The sequence below is a fragment of the Pundamilia nyererei genome, unplaced genomic scaffold, assembly GCF_000239375.1.
Source record: "Pundamilia nyererei isolate P.nyererei 1_Seehausen unplaced genomic scaffold, PunNye1.0 scaffold00358, whole genome shotgun sequence".
Classification (NCBI taxonomy): domain Eukaryota; kingdom Metazoa; phylum Chordata; class Actinopteri; order Cichliformes; family Cichlidae; genus Pundamilia; species Pundamilia nyererei.
Window position 1 is genome coordinate 169,524 of NW_005187759.1, and position 21,373 is coordinate 190,896.

A 21,373-nucleotide genomic window follows, 5' to 3' on the forward strand; every position below is an offset into this window, starting at 1 on the left:
CAAGAAGCTATAGAAACCAAAAGACTACTGCTGGGTTACAAAATACTGGACCATACACACCTACAGTGCATTCCTTTGAGGAAAAATCTCACAGTTGCACAAGTAAAGCAGCCAAATGTGCAACAGCTGTAAACAGAAGGAGTTTCAAAAGGTGCACTTGTTACCAGAAGAGCAGCGATTCAGATGCAGTCTCACCCTCAGCAAAGCTGATGTTTATTACACGTGTAAGAGTCGCTCTTATTTAAGAGCAGCTCTGGGTGCTAATCACAGAATTGTTTATCAGAGAAAATGAAGTTTGTTGTCACTGCTGCACCTTTTGCCACCTACACCATGAAAGTCTAACTAACCTCTCCTATCTGCGTCTCCGTTTGGCAGGGAGAATCTGGCCAGTGACATGTACCTCATCTCCCAAATGGACAGTGACCAATATGTGCCAATTGTGACGGTGGCCAACCTGGACCACATCAAAAAGCTCAGCACGGACGTGGAGCTGATTGTGGACATCTTACGATGTGAGCGACATGCTTTCAAAGTCACAGTTTCATGCACCAGTTATTTTTCTTGGAGTTCAATCAGAACTCGTCATTGTGCTTGTTTACCTGAACGAGCTGCATGTCAAGAAAACCTTATCAGAGTGAATTTCTATCAGCATGTGGTTGGAGTTGATTTCCCAGGAGAGGTCGTTAAAGTGCATCCAGCAGAGTCTTACCTACTTGTGTTTGATTTGTGCTCGTACTTAGTTTACTGCTTAAATTAATCCTTTCTAGCTTGGAGGCCTTTTTATTTAATGGCTCATTGATCTGTACACTGCCAAGAGTTTTATATTTGAATTTAATCAGGTTACTGTAAATAAACCATCATGTAATTACGCTGCGATTAGGCTTTTTGCATTAATATTTTTTTCTGAAGATGTTCAAGTATGAAACTGCTTGTAATTTACAGATCACCCGTTTGGCCAGTTTCAGGTCCTGCATCCATGATTAGAAATTTTACACATTTATCTATGTTATACAAAGCCTGAGTGCAGCCCCCGTCCATCCTGTCTGAAACAGTCTCTTTTAGCTCCCTTCCCCTGCATTTAAGACAACTTTTTTCCTGATTGGCTGCTCCTCACAAACAGGTGGATGGGGCTGCTGTGCCCAAAGCTCCAGCTATGATCTCATAGCTGGAGCTTTGGGCGCATAGGAGTTAAATACTCTGACCTCATCATTTTAGACTTTGTTCATATTTAGTATGAGACTGTTGTACACTCTGGTGTGTGTGTGTGTGAGTGTCTGTCATAGAAAATAAGAGTAAAACTGCAAGATTAGTCAGTGTTTAATTTGCATTATTTTTTTCCAGCATATTTGAGTCCTCGTAATTTTGTGAATACAGGAGGTACCCACATGAAATTCAGAGCCTGAAAAGCACTTTTAATATCTGTTACACACAGAGTCTAGTCACATCTGCACATGTTAAAATAGAAGTCTGTTAGAGGAGTCGTGCACCAAAATGCATCCAGAAAGTAGATTTGTGGTCTGACTGTTTTGGACCAGTGGCCACGGTGATATCAGCCTTTAAGTTCACAGAAAAGAAAAAGAAAATCTTCAGAAACAGATTGACAGATCACACAGAATTTCAGCCCACCTGTGAGTTCCTTCAGGACACATAACCAGGAAACGTTTCATAGTTTGAAGGTGAACATTTTGCAAGGTTTCATTAGATCTGTGAAAGTTATTGTACGTAATAAACTAGCTGATTCTGAAGGGCTTATTAGGTGGGATGTACTGATTGATCCTTCCTGAAATGGCCCATAACACCTTTTCTTTATGGCTTCCTGCAGCTTTGCCATTGGTCCAGGTGGATGAGAAGGGGGAAAAGGTGCGACCCAATCAGAACCGCTGCATCGTGATCCTCAGAGAGGTTCCAGAGAGCACGCCCATAGAGGTCAGTGCCGAAACAGGATGTCCAATTACACGTCTGTCATTTGATGCTACTGTCATGAATCAACAAACACTAGAAGCATTATTATTCCATGGAAATGCCTCACGCCTAGAACACAAGCATAGCTTATGTACACTGTAGACGCCAGTCTGGTCTGGGTGTCTGATTGATAGTTTGCCTTTATGGTCTGTTCACATTTGTTTAGAAGGTCTTCTATTTACAGTCCCAGTAGTTAAACTGGGATTGTAAATAGAAATGCAAGTAGATAAATGTTTGCTTTTAGTTAATTAAATTTAGTTCTTCTTTAATATTTTACTCATTTCTGAATTCAGGGGAAATATTCTGCTAATGAAGTTCAAACATGGATGAAGTCGACAGACTCTGAATTATTTAATGTTTCTGTTAGGATGCATAACTTAATATAGTGAATTCTTATGCCTCAGTCACCATAATTATTAGTTTTTTAGTTATCATATGTGCCTGAACAGGTAACTCTACATGTATCCTTGATTTATTTAGGATTTGGTGTGTTTTATGTCGTGTTCTTGGATATTTTTTAAATCAATCTTTGTTATGCTTAAAGCGGAGTCTGCAGAATGCTGTCACTGTTACACATTAAGCTAATTAAACCATGATAACGAGGTGCCATGACTCCAAAGGAGACCAGAGAGTAGACATTTAAGGTAGACACCTCACCTTTCCAAAATGCAAAGTCGGGATTTTATCCAGTCATGATCCGTCCTTTCCCAGCAAACACCACAAACCATACATTTTGAGGTTATTGAGAAGCATTTTCCTGTCGAGCAGTGACGGTAAAACATTTGCAGAGGTCTTGTGTGATATCAGTAACTCTCTTATCTGCCCCAGCCTGACAGAACATTTTCAGTTCAGCTGACTCGGAGCTAATGACTGTTATCACAGCGGTGCATTTTCAGCTCCGCAGAAAGTCCACGTCAAACAGATCTGCTCATATAAACAATATTTTTCTATCACATCATTCCCCATATTTCCTTAATACTGGAAAGTACACTAGTTATTTTGCTCAGAGCATCATATTTAGTTGTGAAATATAGAGAGAGGAGCAGCGAAACGTGGTTTTCTGCAGCTTATTCAATTATGGGTTGTTTGTAGTCTAAATCTTACGAGTATTAAATGTAATAATGTACCTTTGGTCCAGTTTAACCTGCGGGAATTTGTGAAGGCTTCTTTAAAGCTTTTTGCACCCACAGAGAGAAGAAATTGGAAAACATGCTTGTAGTGTCTCCTGATGTCTTTATGGCAGATATGAAGTAAATTCATCAAACAGCCAAAAATTATAAGCATCTCTAGAAGCAACAAGGGGTCGCCCAGTAGTGCAGCTCTCTGTGATGCACTTCATGACGCAGCTAAAAAAAAAAAGGGGGGTTTTGTTTTGCTTGTTAAGAGAATGTGTAAACTAGTACTCTGTGGAGTTCAATAATAATAATAATGACAAAACAAAACCAGAAGGTGAATCTGGCTGCTTGAAGAACCAGTTGGAAAATGGAAAATAGCCTTAATATTGGACACATTCTCTGCTTCAAGGTGTAATTTTGAATGAAGCTGCTTCAGGTTAAACTAATACAGCACTTGTGTAGTTTATTTCCCACGGTGCAAGCTGTGCCAACAAGAGGCCACCTATGAAATCATTCACATATAGCAAAGACTGATCTAATCTGCCATTAGACAATAATGACAGATGGAGGAAGCTTCCAGGTCTGAAGCGTGACGTCAATACAAAGTGCCGGCTTATGACCAGCAGGGGGCAGCTGTTCTGATTGCAGATTCTATTGAAAATAAACATGTAAGGCAACATGGTGGCTATGTCCACTTTTAAATCTGTAATTGGGAAACATAACTGAATAGATCTTCATTATTATTTTTTCATAGTCTTGCTGCCCAGCCTGGGCCACCGGGGTTGTAGCAGATCTGTAGTGAAACAGTGGAATGAAATGAGTTTCTCTTGTTTTGCAGGAGGTCGAGGCTCTTTTTAAGGGGGACAACTTACCCAAGTTTATCAACTGTGAATTTGCCTACAATGACAACTGGTTCATCACTTTTGAATCAGAAGCAGATGCACAGCAGGTATCCGTACATGTGGACAGTTAATTTCATGCATTCATTCAGTTTTGATTTCATTAGTAATTTATACTAGTATTTAAATCTGAGTTTAAGCATCAAAGTTATCAGTGAACTTTGTGTGTTTTAAGTCACTAATGCTGTCCTGTTTCCTTTGTTTTAAAGGCATATCAATATCTCCGTGAGGAAGTGAAGACCTTCCAAGGGAAGCCAATAAAGGTAGGCTCACATTTTATTGGTTTGAGGCTGAGCTGGAAAGAAAACAATTTGCAAATCAAAAGATGCTCGAGAACCAGATGCACCCTGCTGGTGGTGATTTCAGGCTCTCGTCACTGTCAGTTTATGCATTTTGAGCTATATTCAAACCACTTCTGTTCATGAATGTGGTCTCAAAAGTCAAATATTATCCCCTGTCATGCAAAATGAATCAGCAGAGAAGCACACATCCAACTTTTTTGTAGACAGCTCACAAATCACAGGTTTTTGCTTAAGGGGTTCATTCAGAGGTCTGCTTGTTATTTAAGGACCACATGAAGCGTGTAAATGTAAATTGCATTCCTCTGTACTAAAACACTTTTTTAGATTTGGCTGAAAAACGTTGATCATTGCCTCTAAGCCCATGGTACACATGAATATTTATTAACAACCGATGAAACAAACAAATTTTGTGAAGACGGTTGAGAAATGTATTTTTTTTTATTTGTATTTTTTCCTCAACTGTATCAGCAGTTAGTTATAATATCGATCTCTCTTTTGGGCGCTGGTGCTAATTTCTCTCTCTGTTCGGGCTCTTTCTACCAGGCGAGGATAAAGGCGAAGGCAATCGCTATCAACACTTTCATACCAAAGAACGGTTACCGGCCGGTGGAGGTGAACCCGTACGCTCAGCAGCGCTACACATCCTACTACATCCCACCGGTTTACAGCCCCCAGCAGCAATTCCCGTTATACAGCCTCATCACGCCGCAGGCCTGGTCGGCCACACACAGCTTCATCGACCCCACGCTGGTAAGAATGAGTTACTGTGTGTTTATTGGATTTGGGAAAGAAGAAGTCAAACAGGTGCTCGGTTGTGTATCAAAAACGGTAAATTCACAATTGTTTTTGGATTTAAGATTAAATCAGGACCAGCAGATCAGCACCAGGATTAAATTTAGTTACTTGTGTTAACTTTGGTCTGAATAATACACTGTGCTTTCTGTAGTGGCTGCTTTATTAAATATAAACTGTTTAAATTGGTGCTATGAAGCATTAATTGGTTTAGAGCCACTTTCACATTTTTAAAGCACTTTTTATAAACATACAATATCAACAACTACATTAGAAAACATTCAGTTCAAAAGTCACACAACTAGCTTAATAATTTGTTACTTAAATGCATCTTATTTAACTGTTTTTCTGTCTCCAGGTTACTCCATTTCACAACAACCAGTTCATCAACGGATTTACATCTCACAGTTTCAAACCAGCGACGTCGCCCCTCACTGTCAGACACTACTCGCCCAGGAACAGGTTTGTTATAGTTCAGTGGAACAATGTAGTTAATGTACGTGCTGTTGGAATAATAAATCCAGGTAAACTGGCAGCATCTCACCTTTCTCCACTTGTAAACACACTGGAAGTTCCTCAGTCGTCCCAGCACATCTCCATCACCCTCACACAGGGTGTGATCAGCTGTTCACCCACTAATGTTGTGTGTATGACACACAGCTGTGTGGCCATGTGTGTTTAAACAAACCGAACATAGAACATAAAACATTTGTTTTTACTTATTTGTAATCCCAGGGGTGATTGACAGATTAACCATATGATTATTATTTACCTGCTTATCAAAGTTTTGAGGTTGTTTTTGTTGTTTTGTTTTTTTTTAATTAAGGATTTGTTACAATATGAATTTAATGGGGTAGAAGTCTGTGAAGTTGTTTTCTGTTGTCCAGTTTTGGTGAGCCCACGTGAGTTTTCTGTTTTTAGCTGACAGGAGTGGCACCAGGTGTCGTCTTCTGCTGCTTTAGCTCTTCTGTTTCGAGGCTTGAGGAGATCAGAGATGCTCTTCTGCGTACTTTAGCTGTAATGAGTGGCTTTTTCAGTTCAGGTCGTCTTCCTGTTAGCTTGAAGCAGTCTGGCCACTCTGCTCTGACATCAACGAGGCATTTTCGATCATAGAGCTGCTGCTCACTGGATGTGTGCTGTTTTTCATTCTCTGTAAACCCCAGAGATGGTTGTGCGGCTAAAATCTCAGAAAATCAGTTCCTTTTGTATTTCGTAAATAAACCATCAGCATATGGGAATTGATTGTATCTAAATAATTTATCCACTTCCAGTTTCACTGAGTTTGTAGATTTTTACTCCTCCAAAGGCTGAAGACGCAACACAAAAATGAAATCTCACCGTCTGGTTTTACCTGTCACTTGCGGGGTCCTTCACAGAATGAGTTTATTGTAGGCCCAGGGTTCGATTATTCACTTTAAACCCAAGTTTTAATGCTCACATGGGCTCACAAGGTTTTCCTTTTCTGCAGGAATCACAGCAAACCTCACCTGAGGCCAACCATCCCCACAGCAGATCGCAGCACTGGGCTACTGGACAGCCCGAGCCTCTTTGCTAGCTTTCCCAGCGAGAGGCTCAATGGGGCTCGCAGCAGCCCGCCAACGCGACTCCCCACCAGCCAACCCAGAACCAGGTTACCCTCCACTGCAGCCTTCCCTCGTAGGGACACTGTGGGCACGGGGCGAGTAACGGAGCCCGCAACCACAGACTACTCGCTGGGGATCGGCCGAGGAAGGTCAGGCACTGATCATTTACTTGTGTAGAGCAATAACTCTGCCACTCCCCTCTGATAGTGCAGGTTTCCAAAGTGTTATGAGAGGAATTCAACAGTTCACGCTGACACTTTGAATGTGGTTGTCCTAAAGTGAAAACATGAGTAAACTAAACAGGCTCAGGTGATTCTCTTTTGTTCTTGGACACAATGTCTTTGGAAATGGGGATGCCACACATTTCCTGAAGTTTTGGTCGTCTTAGGGGAAACAGTCAGTACAAAGTGTGGTCAAAATGTTTGGAAATTGAGCTCTAAAAATGAAAAACCTTACCTGATTTAAATTTGGCCAACCTCCCATTCAGAATCATCTTCGCATACACCTCAACCGGCTCGTTGTGGTACAGCGTCCGCAGCACTTTGTGTTGGGCAGCAGCCCAGGCGGAGGCCCTGTCGGACCAATCGCCAGCCTCGATTCTTCAACTGGATTCAATTTTTGTGAAAGTGGAAAAACTAAAAGCGAGGCGAATCGTGCTCCTGCTGTCACTCCTCGCATGACTCACTCTGTTCAGTCTTACAAACTAACTTTAAACTGAGACCCAGCTCCCATCACCAGTGATCGACCTCCATCCAGATTTTGCGTCACTTTAAAACGAAAGACAAGATTTGCCGTCTGGCTAAATTGCAGAGCAAAGAGTGTAAGTGGGCACAACAGGACTTCTAAGAATAGCAGCCGCATTGGAAGCTGTCTGGACAAACTAAGAGATGATGACACTGAACAGGGCATCAGCCAAATTTGAGTGAGGTAATGTTTTGGAGCTTTTTGGCCACACCTTATCCAAAGCTGTTCTGAGTGATCACCTTTATCCTCTGATGAAACATTTATGTCGTGCTGCCAGCGATCGCTTCCAGAATGACTCACCATTAAAACAGCAGATGAGCGAGTTTCTTTTAGAGGACTTGAAGCTGATCTGGTGGCCCAACATCTTAAGCTTTACGTTTACTTGTCTCTGTGTTTAATGGGATCTGGAATTATATCTTTTTTGCCCTGTTTTGGCTGATTCTCAAAAATTAATCAGCTACTAAAAGTTTTGCATGTATCTGGATAAAATGATGAAGTGGTGACATTTCATATCCAGGAGGCCAACCTCCTTGTGCCATCACGATTCTGTGCACCAACTGAGGAACAGAAGGGAAGATTGTGGCCATGTTTCACGTTCTGTCAGATGCATAATTACTGAAACTAGTCTTTGGTTCCAACCTATTAAAATCTTTCAGTCTCAACTAATTACTTCTAGGTGACGTTGTGTAAGGTGAAGTCGGTGTTTTTAGATAGAACGGATGTTTGTAAATTGAGATGTTCTTTTTCTTAAAGGAAAAATGTTTCTGCTTCTAGGAAAAAGAGGGACGAAAAGTTTACAGTAAGTACTGATTTTTATCCTCGTCATTCTGATTCTTTTCAAACTTTAAATTCCACAGTTTTTCTGTGAGTTTATGCTCAGTTTAAAGGAAGCAAACCAAGATTAGTACTTATGTATTCCTTACATCTTGAAAGTGAATCGAAGACTGTTTTGTTTCCTGACTCTTTGTTGCCTCTGTGTAGAGAGTGACGCCTCAGTCGCCGCCTCCGCCCCCAAAACCTCCATCTCCAAGCTTCGAGCTCGGTCTCTCCAGCTTCCCTCCTCTGCCCGGAGCAGCCGGCCAGCTCAAAACTGACGACGTCTTTGACAACCGACTGGCCAGCAGCGTAGTCGTCGGAAACTCCAAGGAACGGGTAGGAACTGATGCTAAACTCAAACTGAGCTATAGGTTTGTCAGTGGTGTGTTAAATTATGTATGAATCAATGTAAACTCCAATAAGCCCTGGAGGTTTATTGTTATATTAAATTAAATCTTCTAGTATAAACAAAATATAATACAGTAAAGTGCTTGGTTAGCAAAGATGATAATAGACGCAGGTTTTGTGGTAAAGATGGGTACAATCACAGCGCCTGCTCCAGGAAGCGCCATTTTGCCGGTTTTACTTTCGTGAGGAGAGCAGTGAGCGTGCAAAAGAAAAATACGATTTTCTTAAAGAAAAAACAATCGGGAGTGACCATGACAAGCTGCCACTCAGCACGCAGCATGAAAGTATGACAATAATCCACACACAACACACATCAGCCATGTTGGTGATTTGTTTTTGTGAAGGGTCAGCATGGTTTTGATGCATGATTTTGAATTGTTTCATAAAAGGTGCCCCAGTGTTAGAAAGAATAGAGAATTCATCCAGCTCTTATTGTGGCTGCCACGCAGATATTTCATGGTGACTCGACTCAGGCACTTCCTAAAAACAAAACAGGCTGTTCAAACTGCAACGATACCTTTAAATAGTCTAAGGAGCTTGGAAAGAAAAGCGTCTGGACTTCTAAGTTGCTTGAAGACGTTCCATCTCTCATCCGAGAAGCTTCTTCAGTTCTAGGGTCAAATGGTGGAGATTCTCAGATTTAATCCCTGTGGTGGTCTCCCTCTACCTAATCACATGAGCCAAGGTGTGAAAACAGGTGTGGGTCACAATCAGCCAGGGTTTCGGGTGAGCTCATTGTGAAACCTAGCCCCACCCCATCTTGTGATTTCCTGAGGTCAGAAGGCCCAGGATGTGAGTGGGCGTTAAGGCTTCTGGGAAGGGATCTCAAAACTGGATTATAGATGGCAGACGGTTGTCGTAAACCACCGCCTCTTTGACTCTAGAACTAAAGAAGCCTCTCAGATGAGAGGTGAAATGCCTTCAAACAACTTAAAGAAGTCCAGACGCTTTTCTTTCCAAGCTCCTTAGACTACGATGACCTGGATGACTGAGAACCTTCACAGACGTACCTTGAAATATGTTGGAAAACTCTTTATTATTTTTTTAATCTTCCTCAAAATAAAGGTGAGACTCTTGAGAGTAATAATCTGATTCTCGAGTGTGTTGGCTCACGATATGGAGCATTAATCTAGCATTTCTTTATGATATGGAAAAACAGCACAAGTATAAAGAAGGCTTTAGGAAGGCACCACCAACACTGCAACTTTAGCTACTGGTCCTGCTTTTTCATTGTACACTGATATACGCTCACCTGTAAAGAACTTCTCCTTCTGCTAATAAAAAGAACTTGCTGTAATACGTCATTTCTGCTGCTTGCTGTTTGTTTGATGTCGCTGCAGAATGTAAGTGCTGAATCCAGTAGTGGAGGCACTCTCTCCCCAGCGGGTCCCAAAGAGCCTCTCCGGTCCTCAACGTCCCCGATGGCCACAACCTTCCAGCCCTCGCCGACCACCCCGACCACGACCCCCGCCTCGACGCTGACCCCTTCCCCTGGCACGCCGCACAGTCCCGCTCCCTCCCTCCCAGTAACGTAAGAAGCACTCAGATGTTGTTGACTGCAGCACGTAGAGCAGAGTCTGTAAAAAGCCATTTACTGACAGCCGTAGGGTAGAAGATAAGGCTGCGAACATACACAGCATTCACTGAAATGCTGTCATTAATTATCATAATGGTTCTAGTATCTGTTAAGAAAAGCGTGTAACATAATAGCCTACGATTTAGAGAGAGAGGATGTGACAGGAAAGGTGCCATCCACCCACGAGAACAGCCTGACATTGCAGGTAAAGACGCAGCGTTTTCCAGGAAGCTTGTGAGCCTATTTCAGATCATTATAGGAAGTAAACGTGACAGAAAATGGAAATTAGGGGTATTAACTACAGAACTGGAAAGGCAGCCACACACCATACCTGCAATGGCACTGTGACAGTTTCTCACAGCTATGAAATGTGTCATTTTGGACATTTTAGTCATGTGGCACCATTAGGCTTCATTCTCTCACCCTGAAATGGGTAGGCGACTTTCAGCCGCTCCCTTATTCACGAGGGTTGCCACAGCGGGAAGCTCCGGATGTTTTATAAGGCAGAATTTTTATAGTGAATATTTTTCCCCAAAGGGATTCGTGTCTGCTCCTGGGAGCAAACCGGGGACCTTTCGCTTGCTTCTTAAGCAAACGTGTAAACCACAACACACGGACATCTTCCGAACTCCTAGTGGTTTAAAATGAGTCCTCCTAAGATATTACCGAGGCTTTGTTTCTTTAAACTTAGGTCTGCGAGAAAACAAAGTCCTGAGCTGCACAAGAAGATAATGTTGAATATTAGGTTGGCCACATTAAGGTTAGGAGGAGCTTTCTGATTAGATCTCGTCTTATTACAGTCATCAGTTTGCCTCTTCGTGTTGCACTGATCACTTCTTTAGCCATTATGTGCGTTTCGAGGACTGCAGACCTCCTAAATGATGTTAAATTCATTATTCCACCCTAATGCTGTTGGCTCATGTTTCTTTATTCCAGGGAGGTGAAGGTGACAGAGGTGAAGCCGAAGGAGGTGCAGCTGTCTGTGGAGCGAGTTCCTGGGACTCTGTCCACTGCAAGCAAATCGGTGCAAGTCAACGGTGCTGCCACAGTCAGTATTGATTCCTCCTTTTTGTTTTGTTTTTTCTGCTCACCGGCGCTTTTTAATATTTGCTGCCTCTCAGACACCTCAGTCACCATTAAATCAATCTCATCCTGAAGAAAAGAAGGCAAATTAATTACACCTTAATTCTGCGCAGTCTCGTATTGATTTTGATTGCAGACAACTCGATTTTTAGAGGAAAAAGCTGTGCATTTTTAAAATGGACACATGTAGCAGCCAAAAAAGCTTTACTTGTAACAAGCCAAAGGCAAATTTCCTCTTACAGCTTTAATTTAGGTCTGTGTGAGGTGTCAGAAGGAAACGGTGCATTTTAAAGAAGAAAATCTGTTTTGATGGAGGGGCGAAAAAAACAACCCCTGCTTTCCTCTCAGCTTTGGTCTTTTTTTAATAGCAATAAAACACGAGCCAAGGTCTGAAACGTACTGCTGCTAAAACAGCGACCACACACACACACACACACACACACACGTAGGAGTGAACAGAAACGGATCTAGCAAATTAAATACAATCAACATGCCAAATGTGGGTTCAACAATCATATCACTGCTGTCATGTTGAACCTCTTAATCTCTGAAATGTTCAGGAGCCAAAATTCTGAATGTTTTTAGCTCAGTTGCCGTGTTTATTACAGCGTTTCCCCAAACTGTATAAAAGGGAACGTTTGTAGTTACAGGCTGTCCCCAGCGTTATATTCATACATGAAAAAGTTTGATTGACATGTGCCTGCATCGGCGTAAAATACATTTTTTCTCGTCTCCTTGTTTTCATGTTTGTTGTTTATTAATAAATTAAATACACTTAATGAAAATTAGCCTTTGGGTTGAATTATCAGCCAAATTCTTTGATTTTCAATATTTTCAATTTAAATTTTTCAGTCCTGACATTAAAGTTTCTGCACACGTTTAGGAGACTGCTGTGTAGTCCCCAGCCTTTTTTTGCGCCACGGACCGGTTTAATGTCCGACAATATTTTTCACGGACCGGCCGTGTCGTGGATAAATACAACAAGATCAAACCAGTACCGGTACCAAAAAAAACAAGATTTATTCATAACATACAGGAAAAGACCCAGGCAAACAGAGTTAACGATAAAAAAGATTTAAAAAATAACGCTAAAAACCCTGAAAACCGTGAATTTCACACCCGAGCTTCAACTCTCGCTGCCCGCTACCAAAGGACTCACGGACTGGTCCATGGCCCCGGGGGTTGGGGACCGCTGGTGTAAACCAAACAGTGAGCTGCTGTGAGCAGAGTGAGGCAGATACTGTGCAAAAAAATAAAATTGTAGTTAACCTTCTCATGTAGCGGTAAATGATTTCAGCCCAACATAGCTGATGAATGTAAGTAAACAGAGATCAGCTGAGCAGGTACAGAAACTTAAATCCCACAGTTTGCCTGGTTCTGTTGTATTTTTAGAAGCTTCTTTACAGGTTTACTGACTTCGAGCTGTTGTAATGTGGGCAAATTGTAACTGTTATTGGGAACAAAGTCTATCCCTGATGCTTCACTTCAGTCTGTCCTTCTGTTTGGGGTCCTCTCTTTCGGCTCTCTCTGTCACTTTGTGGCTAATGGCTCTCTCTCTGAGCCTGTCCCTGGAGATGCCTTCCTGTTAAAAGGGAGTTCTTCCTCTTTACAAATGTCTGCCCACCAAAACTGTGTCTAAACTCTACAAAAGGGCTAGAAAAACAAAATGGTAACAACACACTATATGTGCACCACACAACAAACATCGACTTGTTCCAAAAGGTGGAGGGAATTTGTGCGGAAAATTCTTCATTACTCCACATATTACTAACAAATTTCATGCACACCAGCAAAAATGTTGGAGACAGTGTGGTCACCCGAACGCCAATCACTCTCATATCTTTTGGACGTGTACACAATCGACTTCATTTTGGGACAGTATATTCTAGTTAACAGATGACATCATGTCCTATGCCATCCCTAAGGACCCCAGGATCTTCTTACTGGATTTTCTACCCAGAGATTTGATTCTAAAAAGGAACAGATATATTTTTAAAATCCTGTTGATCGCATCTAAAAAGGCCATAACAAGGAATTGGCTTAAGAAGGATCCTCTCCAAGTAGAGCAAGTGCTAGAGATTATAGAGGAAATACATCTGATGGACAGGCTGACTTTCTTTCTATGACTTAAAGGTCATCCTTTTCAACAACATTGGACTAAATGGCACAAATATAAGCAAAGACCTGAAGATTCTGTCACTTTATTCAGCTTACCTCTCTATTTGTGTGATGCTTGGACCAACTTGTTGTTGGGGCTCTCCTTCTGGAGACGCGTGTGCTACAGGCCTGAACCTTTCCAGGCATTGTATGTGAGATGCATGTGAGGAAGTTCGTTACTGACGCTAACGGACCCGTACGGGGATCTAACTCTGATTCTGTCCTGTTCAAGGTGGAAATGAAAACTACTCGTTCACAAACTGCCCGCAGACGAGCTTTGTAAGGATGTGTGCAGAATGTTTTACAGCTGTCTTGTGTTTTCCTGCTAGGAGCAGAGGAAGCCCTCCTACGCCGAGATCTGCCAGCGGGTGAAGGATACCCCGACGTTACAGCAACCAACCACCCCTAAGGAAGCTAAGCCAGCCTGCGCCGCCACAGCAGGCGAGGAGAGGAAGTGCCCCGACGCCTCCACGCCTTCAGGGGAGGCCAAGGCCAGAGAGACTTACCACTCCTCGTCCAAACCCAGTTCAACGGGTGCCACCACAGGCAGACCCCCGAAGGAGGTCCGAAGGCCGGGTGGGCGGTGGGCCTCTCCGCCCCCACACCCAGGGAAAACCCCCAACAAAGATTCCCACCACACCCCACCCAAATCCCCGCAGTAGGGTGACCTCCTTTCCCTCCCCAAGTCCTCCAACCCCACTACTATGCTCCACAGATGCGTTTAAAAAAAATAAAGGAAATACAAGTCAGGGCTACTCGATACTTATATCCCAGAATCACCCGTCACAAACAAGCATAGAGGACGCCTTCTTTTCTGGATCAGGGCTTGCAGACAAAAAGCACTTTACTGTGCATGTAGAGCACCGTTTCTTTTTCTTTATATTCTATTTATTGTTTTTGGTTTTTCACTTTTATTTCTCCTTTTCTCTTTTTGCATTACGTAGTGGTGTCAGCCTGTCAGGTGGCACAGACAACACTGAAATTTGTTCATTCTGTCCAAACGGCCTTGTGGGATTAAATTAGCCGCGTGTGTGTGTGCGTGTGTGTGTGTGTGTGTGTGTGTGTGTGTGTGTGTGGGAAGCAGCAGGGCATTGTTGGAAGCCACCCCAAAGGATGATGGGAAAGGGTGCATAAAACAGACTTGTTTGGCTGTCATAATGAGGGGTTTGTTTGCATGTTGAGTGGCAGCATTGTGCAACTTTAAGTGGCTTAATTATGGGTCATTATTAGTCCTTTTGTTTTTAAATACATATTCACATCCATATGCAACTCAACATCACAAGAAGACTTGGATCCTTTGGTTTACATAGAATTTTTTGCAGGTTTGTTTACACTAGGTGGCTTTTATGTCTTTTTGGGGTTTTTTGCAAACCGTAGTTGGCTGTTGGTACAGTAATTGGTCATCCTCCCCTCGGCGTCTTCTTCCTCTGATCCTGTTCTTAAAGGATCACCCCTCCTGCTGTTATTCCCTCTCTGTTTTGCTAACATGCTAACTCGCCATAGTGTGCGTCTGTGGCTTAACGTGGGGTCAGCGCTGTTTTGTTTTTTTTAGTATCACACAGGAAGGGCACATGACTTTCTCTAAAATGAGGCATCTTGTTGTAACAGTGAAAGTAGGTGAGGTGTTGCTCACACTGCATATGAGTCAGCAGACATTTAACTAGTCAGGAAGCTAAATTCTCTCCCCGCTTTTCATTTCCTGTCAAACTGTTGATCATTATTGTGGAAGGAAGGAAGATGCAGGGCAGGTTTTAGGCTGACAAACTTAAAAATCGAGCGGTGACGAGGAAGCCGCTTCTTCCCATCTGAAAGGGTTTTGTTTATTCTGGAGGCGAGGGAACGCTGGCAAGCAGGAAGGAGGAAATTAACACTAGCTGCCAGCTATCAGCTCAGTAAACACGTCTGTTTACAGGCGCCGAACGGAGGGTTTTTTGGTTTTTGTTTAATTTTCTGGAAATCTGCTGAGACAGAGTGACTCATCAGGAGGCTGAGATGTGTGTGAGTTTCCTGCCATAAAATGGGACAAGTCCAGAGTTCAGTGTGGCGATTTGATCCAGTGGGAAGTTTCCTGTTCAAACTGTTCAAACCTCCTTTCAAACGGTGGCATGTTTGTAGTTCTTTCTCCTACTTATGGTGCTAGATATCAAAACCTGGAATCTGTTACTACAACTCCTCTGATACTGTAAGTAGAAATACTTGATTTACATCTGCAGACGTTTAATTGCACTGTTGTTGTTTTCTCAGACTCTCGCAAGCAAATTCATGTGATTAATCCTACCTAAAGTGAAAAAAGGGACTAACTTTGTTTTGTTTTTTGGGGAGGAAGTTGGGGAATAACACACACAGTTCAGTTTTCCAGGAGGGAAGTTGACGAACACCCTGCTGCATCATCTCCATTGACACAATCACTGAAGCTTTTTTGTCTTGTCGGTCATGTTGAAGCATCTGTGCAGCATTAAATTTTTGAAGACTGATGCTTAACGTTTTTTGTTCGTTTGTTTGTTTTTGTTCGGTGCTGCTTGAATAGACATGCAGTGGTTTGGATTTTTAACTTCGGGTTTTGGGTCAGTGAGGATTTTGTTGGAAAGTGGTGAAAATGGGGAAGTGGGATGGTTGAATAGACGAGTATATTTTTATGAAGGTAAATAACGAGTGGATTTTTTTTTTTTTTTTCCTGGAAAGTGGTTTGCAATGTTGAAGTGAGAGAGCGATAATTTGGCTTTAAACCAAACATTTAAGTGCTGGAAGGTTTGGAGCAGGAAGGTGTGTAAAATCCATCCTTGGGGTGAAAATGTTCCGCTGTTTTCCTCAAGTCTATACCACTAGGATTGTTTATTATTGTTGTTTGGGGGTGTTTTTTTTTTTTTTCCTCCTCTCTGTCGGCGTGCTTTGTTGTTTTCTTCTAGTTTGTTTGCACTCTTTGATTTCTCTGAAAAAATTGGAAAAGATCAACCGGAGCACACAGGACTTCCTCTGTTGCCGCTTCACTCTGGTTACCTTTGATAAATGGCAGCAGACAGGAGGACGATTTAAAGCACAGAGTAAGAGGAAACATCCTTTACTCACCTCGAGCCTGGCTCGTTTGAAGCGCCGGCACCCAGTTGGTCAGAGCTTTCATGGGACATAATCGAAGCAGCGATTTTTATACCAGAGCTGGTGGAAAATTTTGCATCCTGCACCAGAGTGAAGTAGCAAGCTCGCACGTTCAGGGAGGGCAGCTCCAGCTTTGGTTGGAAGGTCTGCCTACTGTAGCAACCACTTTGGCAGATAACCAACCGAGTGTGTTTTTTAATTTGAATGTAACTGTCTGAAAAATGACTTAAAAGACTTCCCTCCCTGCTCCTCGGTCATGTGCTCGGGTTCATCTTTTGAAGTCGTCACCTAAGATGCAAAAACACCCTGAAAAAAATAAATAAAAACCACTGTACTATACACAATATCTGTTTAGGTGGGACCTCGCATGTCTCGCTGAAGTCTTCCTGCAACAAAAAGCATTCTGGGTAATCCCACTAAGAGAAAACAGGAGCCTGGAGAAGGGAAAGCTTCATTTAAAGAGCCTGTACTCCTGGTCAGAGCTGCTTTTGATTTGGATGCTACAGCTTGAGTTTAGTGAAAAAAGAAAATATTTTTTTATTATTTTGAAGGACTGAGATGCACTTGGATGGGTCTATTATTTTCTCTTTTTTGTTTTCCTCATTGGTGGAAATGGTAAAACAGATGTAAATGCACCATATCCACTTATTTATAAAGCAGTGCTGTTTATTCCACAAGAAATATCATTAAGTTTTCTTTTTGGGAGAAGGAAAAAATGATGTATTGAGCTCTCAATATATAGATATATACACACACACACACATATATATAAATGTGTGTGTGTGTGTGTGTTAAAAAAAATCCATCCAGTGTTTGAGAAACTTGAATTTTATTTAAACTTGAAAAATGACTTTGCCTTAACTTTTCTACAAGACAAGCATAGAGTTTTATTTCTTTTCAGAAAAGATCCCCAAAATGTTAACGAAGCGTGAGATGTGGAAATATTTAGTCACACCAGACGTCACAAGTCTTACTGCGAGAGAGAGAGAGTACAAATCTAGCAGCATTTCCTTTCTTTTCCTACTTTTTGTTTTTTGTTTTGTGTAAAATGTACGAAAAATCTTGGGTCGTTCTTTTGGTTTCTTGTTCAATAGTTTCAGGTTTTTTGGTTTTTTTGTGCAGGGGGGTGGGGGTGGGGGGGGGATAAAAACCTTGTAATTGCAAATCTAGTCAATACTGTATTAAATATGTGCACTTTGAAGTGTGTGCTTTGCTTGTACAGATGTAAATACTCAGAAAAATATAAGAGGTACCTTAAAATGATTATAAAAATATATTGATCCTTGTTAACTATAATGTCGCTATCGAGCTGGATGTAGAATATAAAAGAAAAAAAAAAGACGTGATGTCGTGCGTTCGGAGATATTTTTTCTTTAACTACTATTGTTTTTCAGTTTGGGTGTGCTGAGTTTGATTCCTGCTCCGCTCTGCAGTGTGAGCAGATCATTTATTGTATTTTTTTTGTTTTCGTTCTTTCATTCCTTTTTAAACTTTCGCTGTGGGTTCGGTCGCACCTGGATGCTCAGGTGCGACAGTAACCCCGCCCTCCCTCTCCTCAGCGTTCACAGTCTGTGGTTCCGACAAAGCCGAGTGTCCACCGGCATCCTCTTCGAAGCTCTGGCTTCTTTTTCTTTCACTGATTACAGTTGATTTTGGGGGAATTTTCCTCACAGTGTGTTTGCTTTTTGGACAGTCTGAATGAAGCTTTTTAGCAAAACAAAAACAAAGCACTACATGTTGGATATTTACTCTGTTTTTGCCATTGTTGAGTACTCTGCTAACAGTGCCAAAAGATGAGACGTGACATGAAAGCTGCAGCTAAAGGCATTAATGCAAAACTTTAGGTAACACTAATACTTAAGATGAGATGTTCATGCATATGCAGCTCAGTAGGCTATAATCAAACTGCACTGTGTCCACATTGGTCGGGCAGCATGACTAGACTGCAGCTTTTATTTGAGAATATTAGAAATCCTCGTTCTGGCTCCAAATATCCACCAACTCTGCTTAACGATGACCATCTGAGGGCTTATTGGTTTTTGTCTGATGAGCTCAAACTCTATTTTCTGCTTTCTGTCCATGTTTTAGGATGAGTGAGTATCACAGTTTTGGGGGAATCAGATTTCAGGAAATGAAAAGTCTGAGACCAGGAAGCGATGAAGCTAGGTTAGCAGAAAAACACTGGACGCCTGGCTCTGTCATGTTTTAAATCTGTTTTAAATTTCACTAGTCAACACATTTGATTTTTGCACATACACCAGTTTAAATGTGCGGAAAAATAAATAGAAACCAAATAAATTGCACATTTCTGTTGTTAGTCAGTGAACAGCACAAAAAAAGGCAACTAAACCTCACAAATCTTTTTGTGTGGCAGACCGATTATTGGTTCTTACGTGTTTTGTTAGATAAGCCATTTTTTTGGTTTGTTTTTCCCAAACAGAGCCACGTGCTTTATTATAAAGGACAGGCAAATACCCAAAATACAATTTTTTAAAAATTAAGTTTTGTATTCATAGAACAGCTAAAAGCTTTCCTGCAAAGGACTAAGCTTCAGTTTTAAAACAGGAATAGTTTTGCTAGATGTCGTTTCTCAGATTTAGTTTGTTTCACTGGTTCTTGTGCTCGGCCCTGTCATACACCTGTTTATTTAATGGGTTTCTTAGAGCTTTGTTACTGATTTTTGGATTTATCTGTGATAAATCGCAGCGTTCAGATTGTACCAACCTGCACAGTTAGAGCCAGAGATGATCTTGAAAAGCTATTCAACTTCCTCTTCACCTGAAACTGAACAAATTTTGCTGCAGACCAACAGGGGGCACCCTGAGTGAACCAGAGTGAATCAAGCAGGTTTTGTAGTTTTCACAATCATTGGTAAATTGTCAGATTAGAAATAAAACAGTTGGTGGGCTTTTAGACCTTGCCCATAAAATTCCGGCGTTCGAATCCTTTCAGATTGACTGGATTTACGACAGGAAACGCTCTTTTGATGGTTATGGTTTTGGTTTTCACACAATAATGAGATGTTAGAAGTGTAGATGAGCCACAGTGGAAACGTCAGTGTGCCTATAATAAGCAGCTGGTCGTGGTGATGCCATCAGGATACCATGGAGGTGGTTCATGCTCCACTGATGTCTCTGGCAGAAATGCATTTTTCTACAGTCGGAAACCTGTAAAAATCTAAAAAATTTAGCTTTTATTAATCATTTCAACCACTTCTGTCAGAAACATGGTGAGGGAAAATGTTTACTGGAAGTTCAGAGAGTGGGAAGAGTTGTTTAAGTCCAATCTGACCAACTTCTGCAAATGTTGAATTCTCAGTTTATCCATTTCTCTGTGCGTTTGGGTCGGGGTCCAGTAATCCCTTTGGTCTGATTTCATTTGGTAAGCCTTTCAGATGCTGGACAGAAAACCAGAGCTTTTCAGACAGAAATCAATAAAAAGAAAGCCTGAACCATCAAAGCTGGCCAATCAGCAGCCAAACCGACTTTGACGTACCATCGGGCGGATGCTGGTTTGCTGAAAAGAGGGATTGTTGGTGGACACTTCTTGGTTTAGTCGAGGCGATGTGATGTGTGACGCCCATCAGAAGCTTCCCAGCGAAGCACATCTTGATCACTCGGCACTTGAGGTGGGGGATTATTGCAGCCTGCCGCCAGGTGACGACGAGTCTCGGGCCCTCGGATTGTGCATTTCGTTTTTAAAAACAAGGCGACTCTTTGGAGTCGTCATTGCGGCTGTTTGAGATAAAAGTTTCCTGCCCAGGTGTCGATGTGAGCGCGAGACATCCAAGGAGCCCAAAACCATTCGACCTGCTCTGTGCAGTTTTGTTTTTTTCTCTTCAGATTAATGTTTGTGGTTTCTTGTTCATGTTCATCAGCTCCAAGATTTCCTCTACTGAGAAATAAATGTACAAATGTTTTGTTTTTTTCCTATGTGCTTTTTTGTTTGTTTGGGGGGGGGTTAAAGGCTCAACTGGAGTGAGAGTAGTTTACCTTGTTCAGAGCGATGTTTCTCACGTACAGTACATTTAACACGCAGTTTGAGATGTCTGTTAAAACCATTTGATCACATGTGGACTGCAGTTCGATGTGGCAAAGAAAACCAATAACCGTGCCATTATACAACAGTCGTTTAACCTGTACATACATAGCTGAGCGCTTACCGTCTCGGGCTTTTATTTTTGTTTTTTACTTTAAGATGTGATTTTCCTGTTACTGGAAGCCTGGAGACACCTTCAGTTTGACACCAGTGACTGCAGGAGCGTTTTTCACGCGGTGTAACTTGCGGTGGATCCCTCGCCTGAGGTCGAGGCGTCTTCTGCCTCTGGTGGCCTCGAACTTTGAGAATACAAACTGGGCATCTCTGAACTGTGAATGTGTGCATGTGTGGAAAAAAAATAAAATGTACCACCCAGCTAATCCAGGCCGATGCAAAAGTGACTCTTTCCACAAGCGCGGTACCTCAGACTGGATGGTACCGCTTTCAAAGGGATCTCTTATTCTGGCGGGAAAGACACCGCGAGCTCCGCGCCTCTTCAGTCAGATGCTCAGCGGTGGCATTTTTGAAGGAGCTCCCTTTTCCTCGTGGACTTCTGCATGGAGCGTCACACTTCATATCAGCCTGTTGGTCGCCTCAGACCTCCTTCCTGTTTGTCCATTTTGACAGTGCCATTTTTTTTCTTCTTTGTTTTTGTTTTTTTGGTTTGTTTTTTTGGTTTTTTCCTCCACGAGGGTTGCATCTTGTCATTTAAAAAAAAAAAAAAAGACCCCCTTGTGTTTTTGTGTTTTCATTTTGTTTTTCAAAGATGTATAACAATGAATGCACATCAACTGACTGGAAAAGG

The 21,373-nt window shown here is 42.0% G+C and overlaps 1 protein-coding gene across 3 annotated transcripts in view; it reads left to right on the plus strand.

Annotated features, from left to right (window-relative positions):
- The window catches only part of larp4b (La ribonucleoprotein 4B), a 48,884-nt gene extending 32,973 nt beyond the window's left edge, over window positions 1-15,911 (plus strand). For 2 of the 3 annotated variants that reach the window (XM_005752418.1, XM_005752420.1), the window contains 12 exons: window positions 376-512; window positions 1,823-1,926; window positions 3,916-4,026; window positions 4,186-4,239; window positions 4,822-5,028; window positions 5,429-5,532; window positions 6,539-6,802; window positions 8,151-8,196; window positions 8,379-8,549; window positions 9,962-10,152; window positions 11,134-11,245; window positions 13,767-15,911. In XM_005752418.1, coding sequence (XP_005752475.1) covers window positions 376-512; window positions 1,823-1,926; window positions 3,916-4,026; window positions 4,186-4,239; window positions 4,822-5,028; window positions 5,429-5,532; window positions 6,539-6,802; window positions 8,151-8,196; window positions 8,379-8,549; window positions 9,962-10,152; window positions 11,134-11,245; window positions 13,767-14,099 — 1,834 coding nt within the window. In that variant the 3' untranslated portion in view covers window positions 14,100-15,911. The remainder of the gene's footprint in view (window positions 1-375; window positions 513-1,822; window positions 1,927-3,915; window positions 4,027-4,185; window positions 4,240-4,821; window positions 5,029-5,428; window positions 5,533-6,538; window positions 6,803-8,150; window positions 8,197-8,378; window positions 8,550-9,961; window positions 10,153-11,133; window positions 11,246-13,766) is intronic. The other variant, XM_005752419.1, reaches the window with a different exon arrangement.
- The last annotated feature ends 5,462 nt before the right edge of the window (window positions 15,912-21,373 follow it).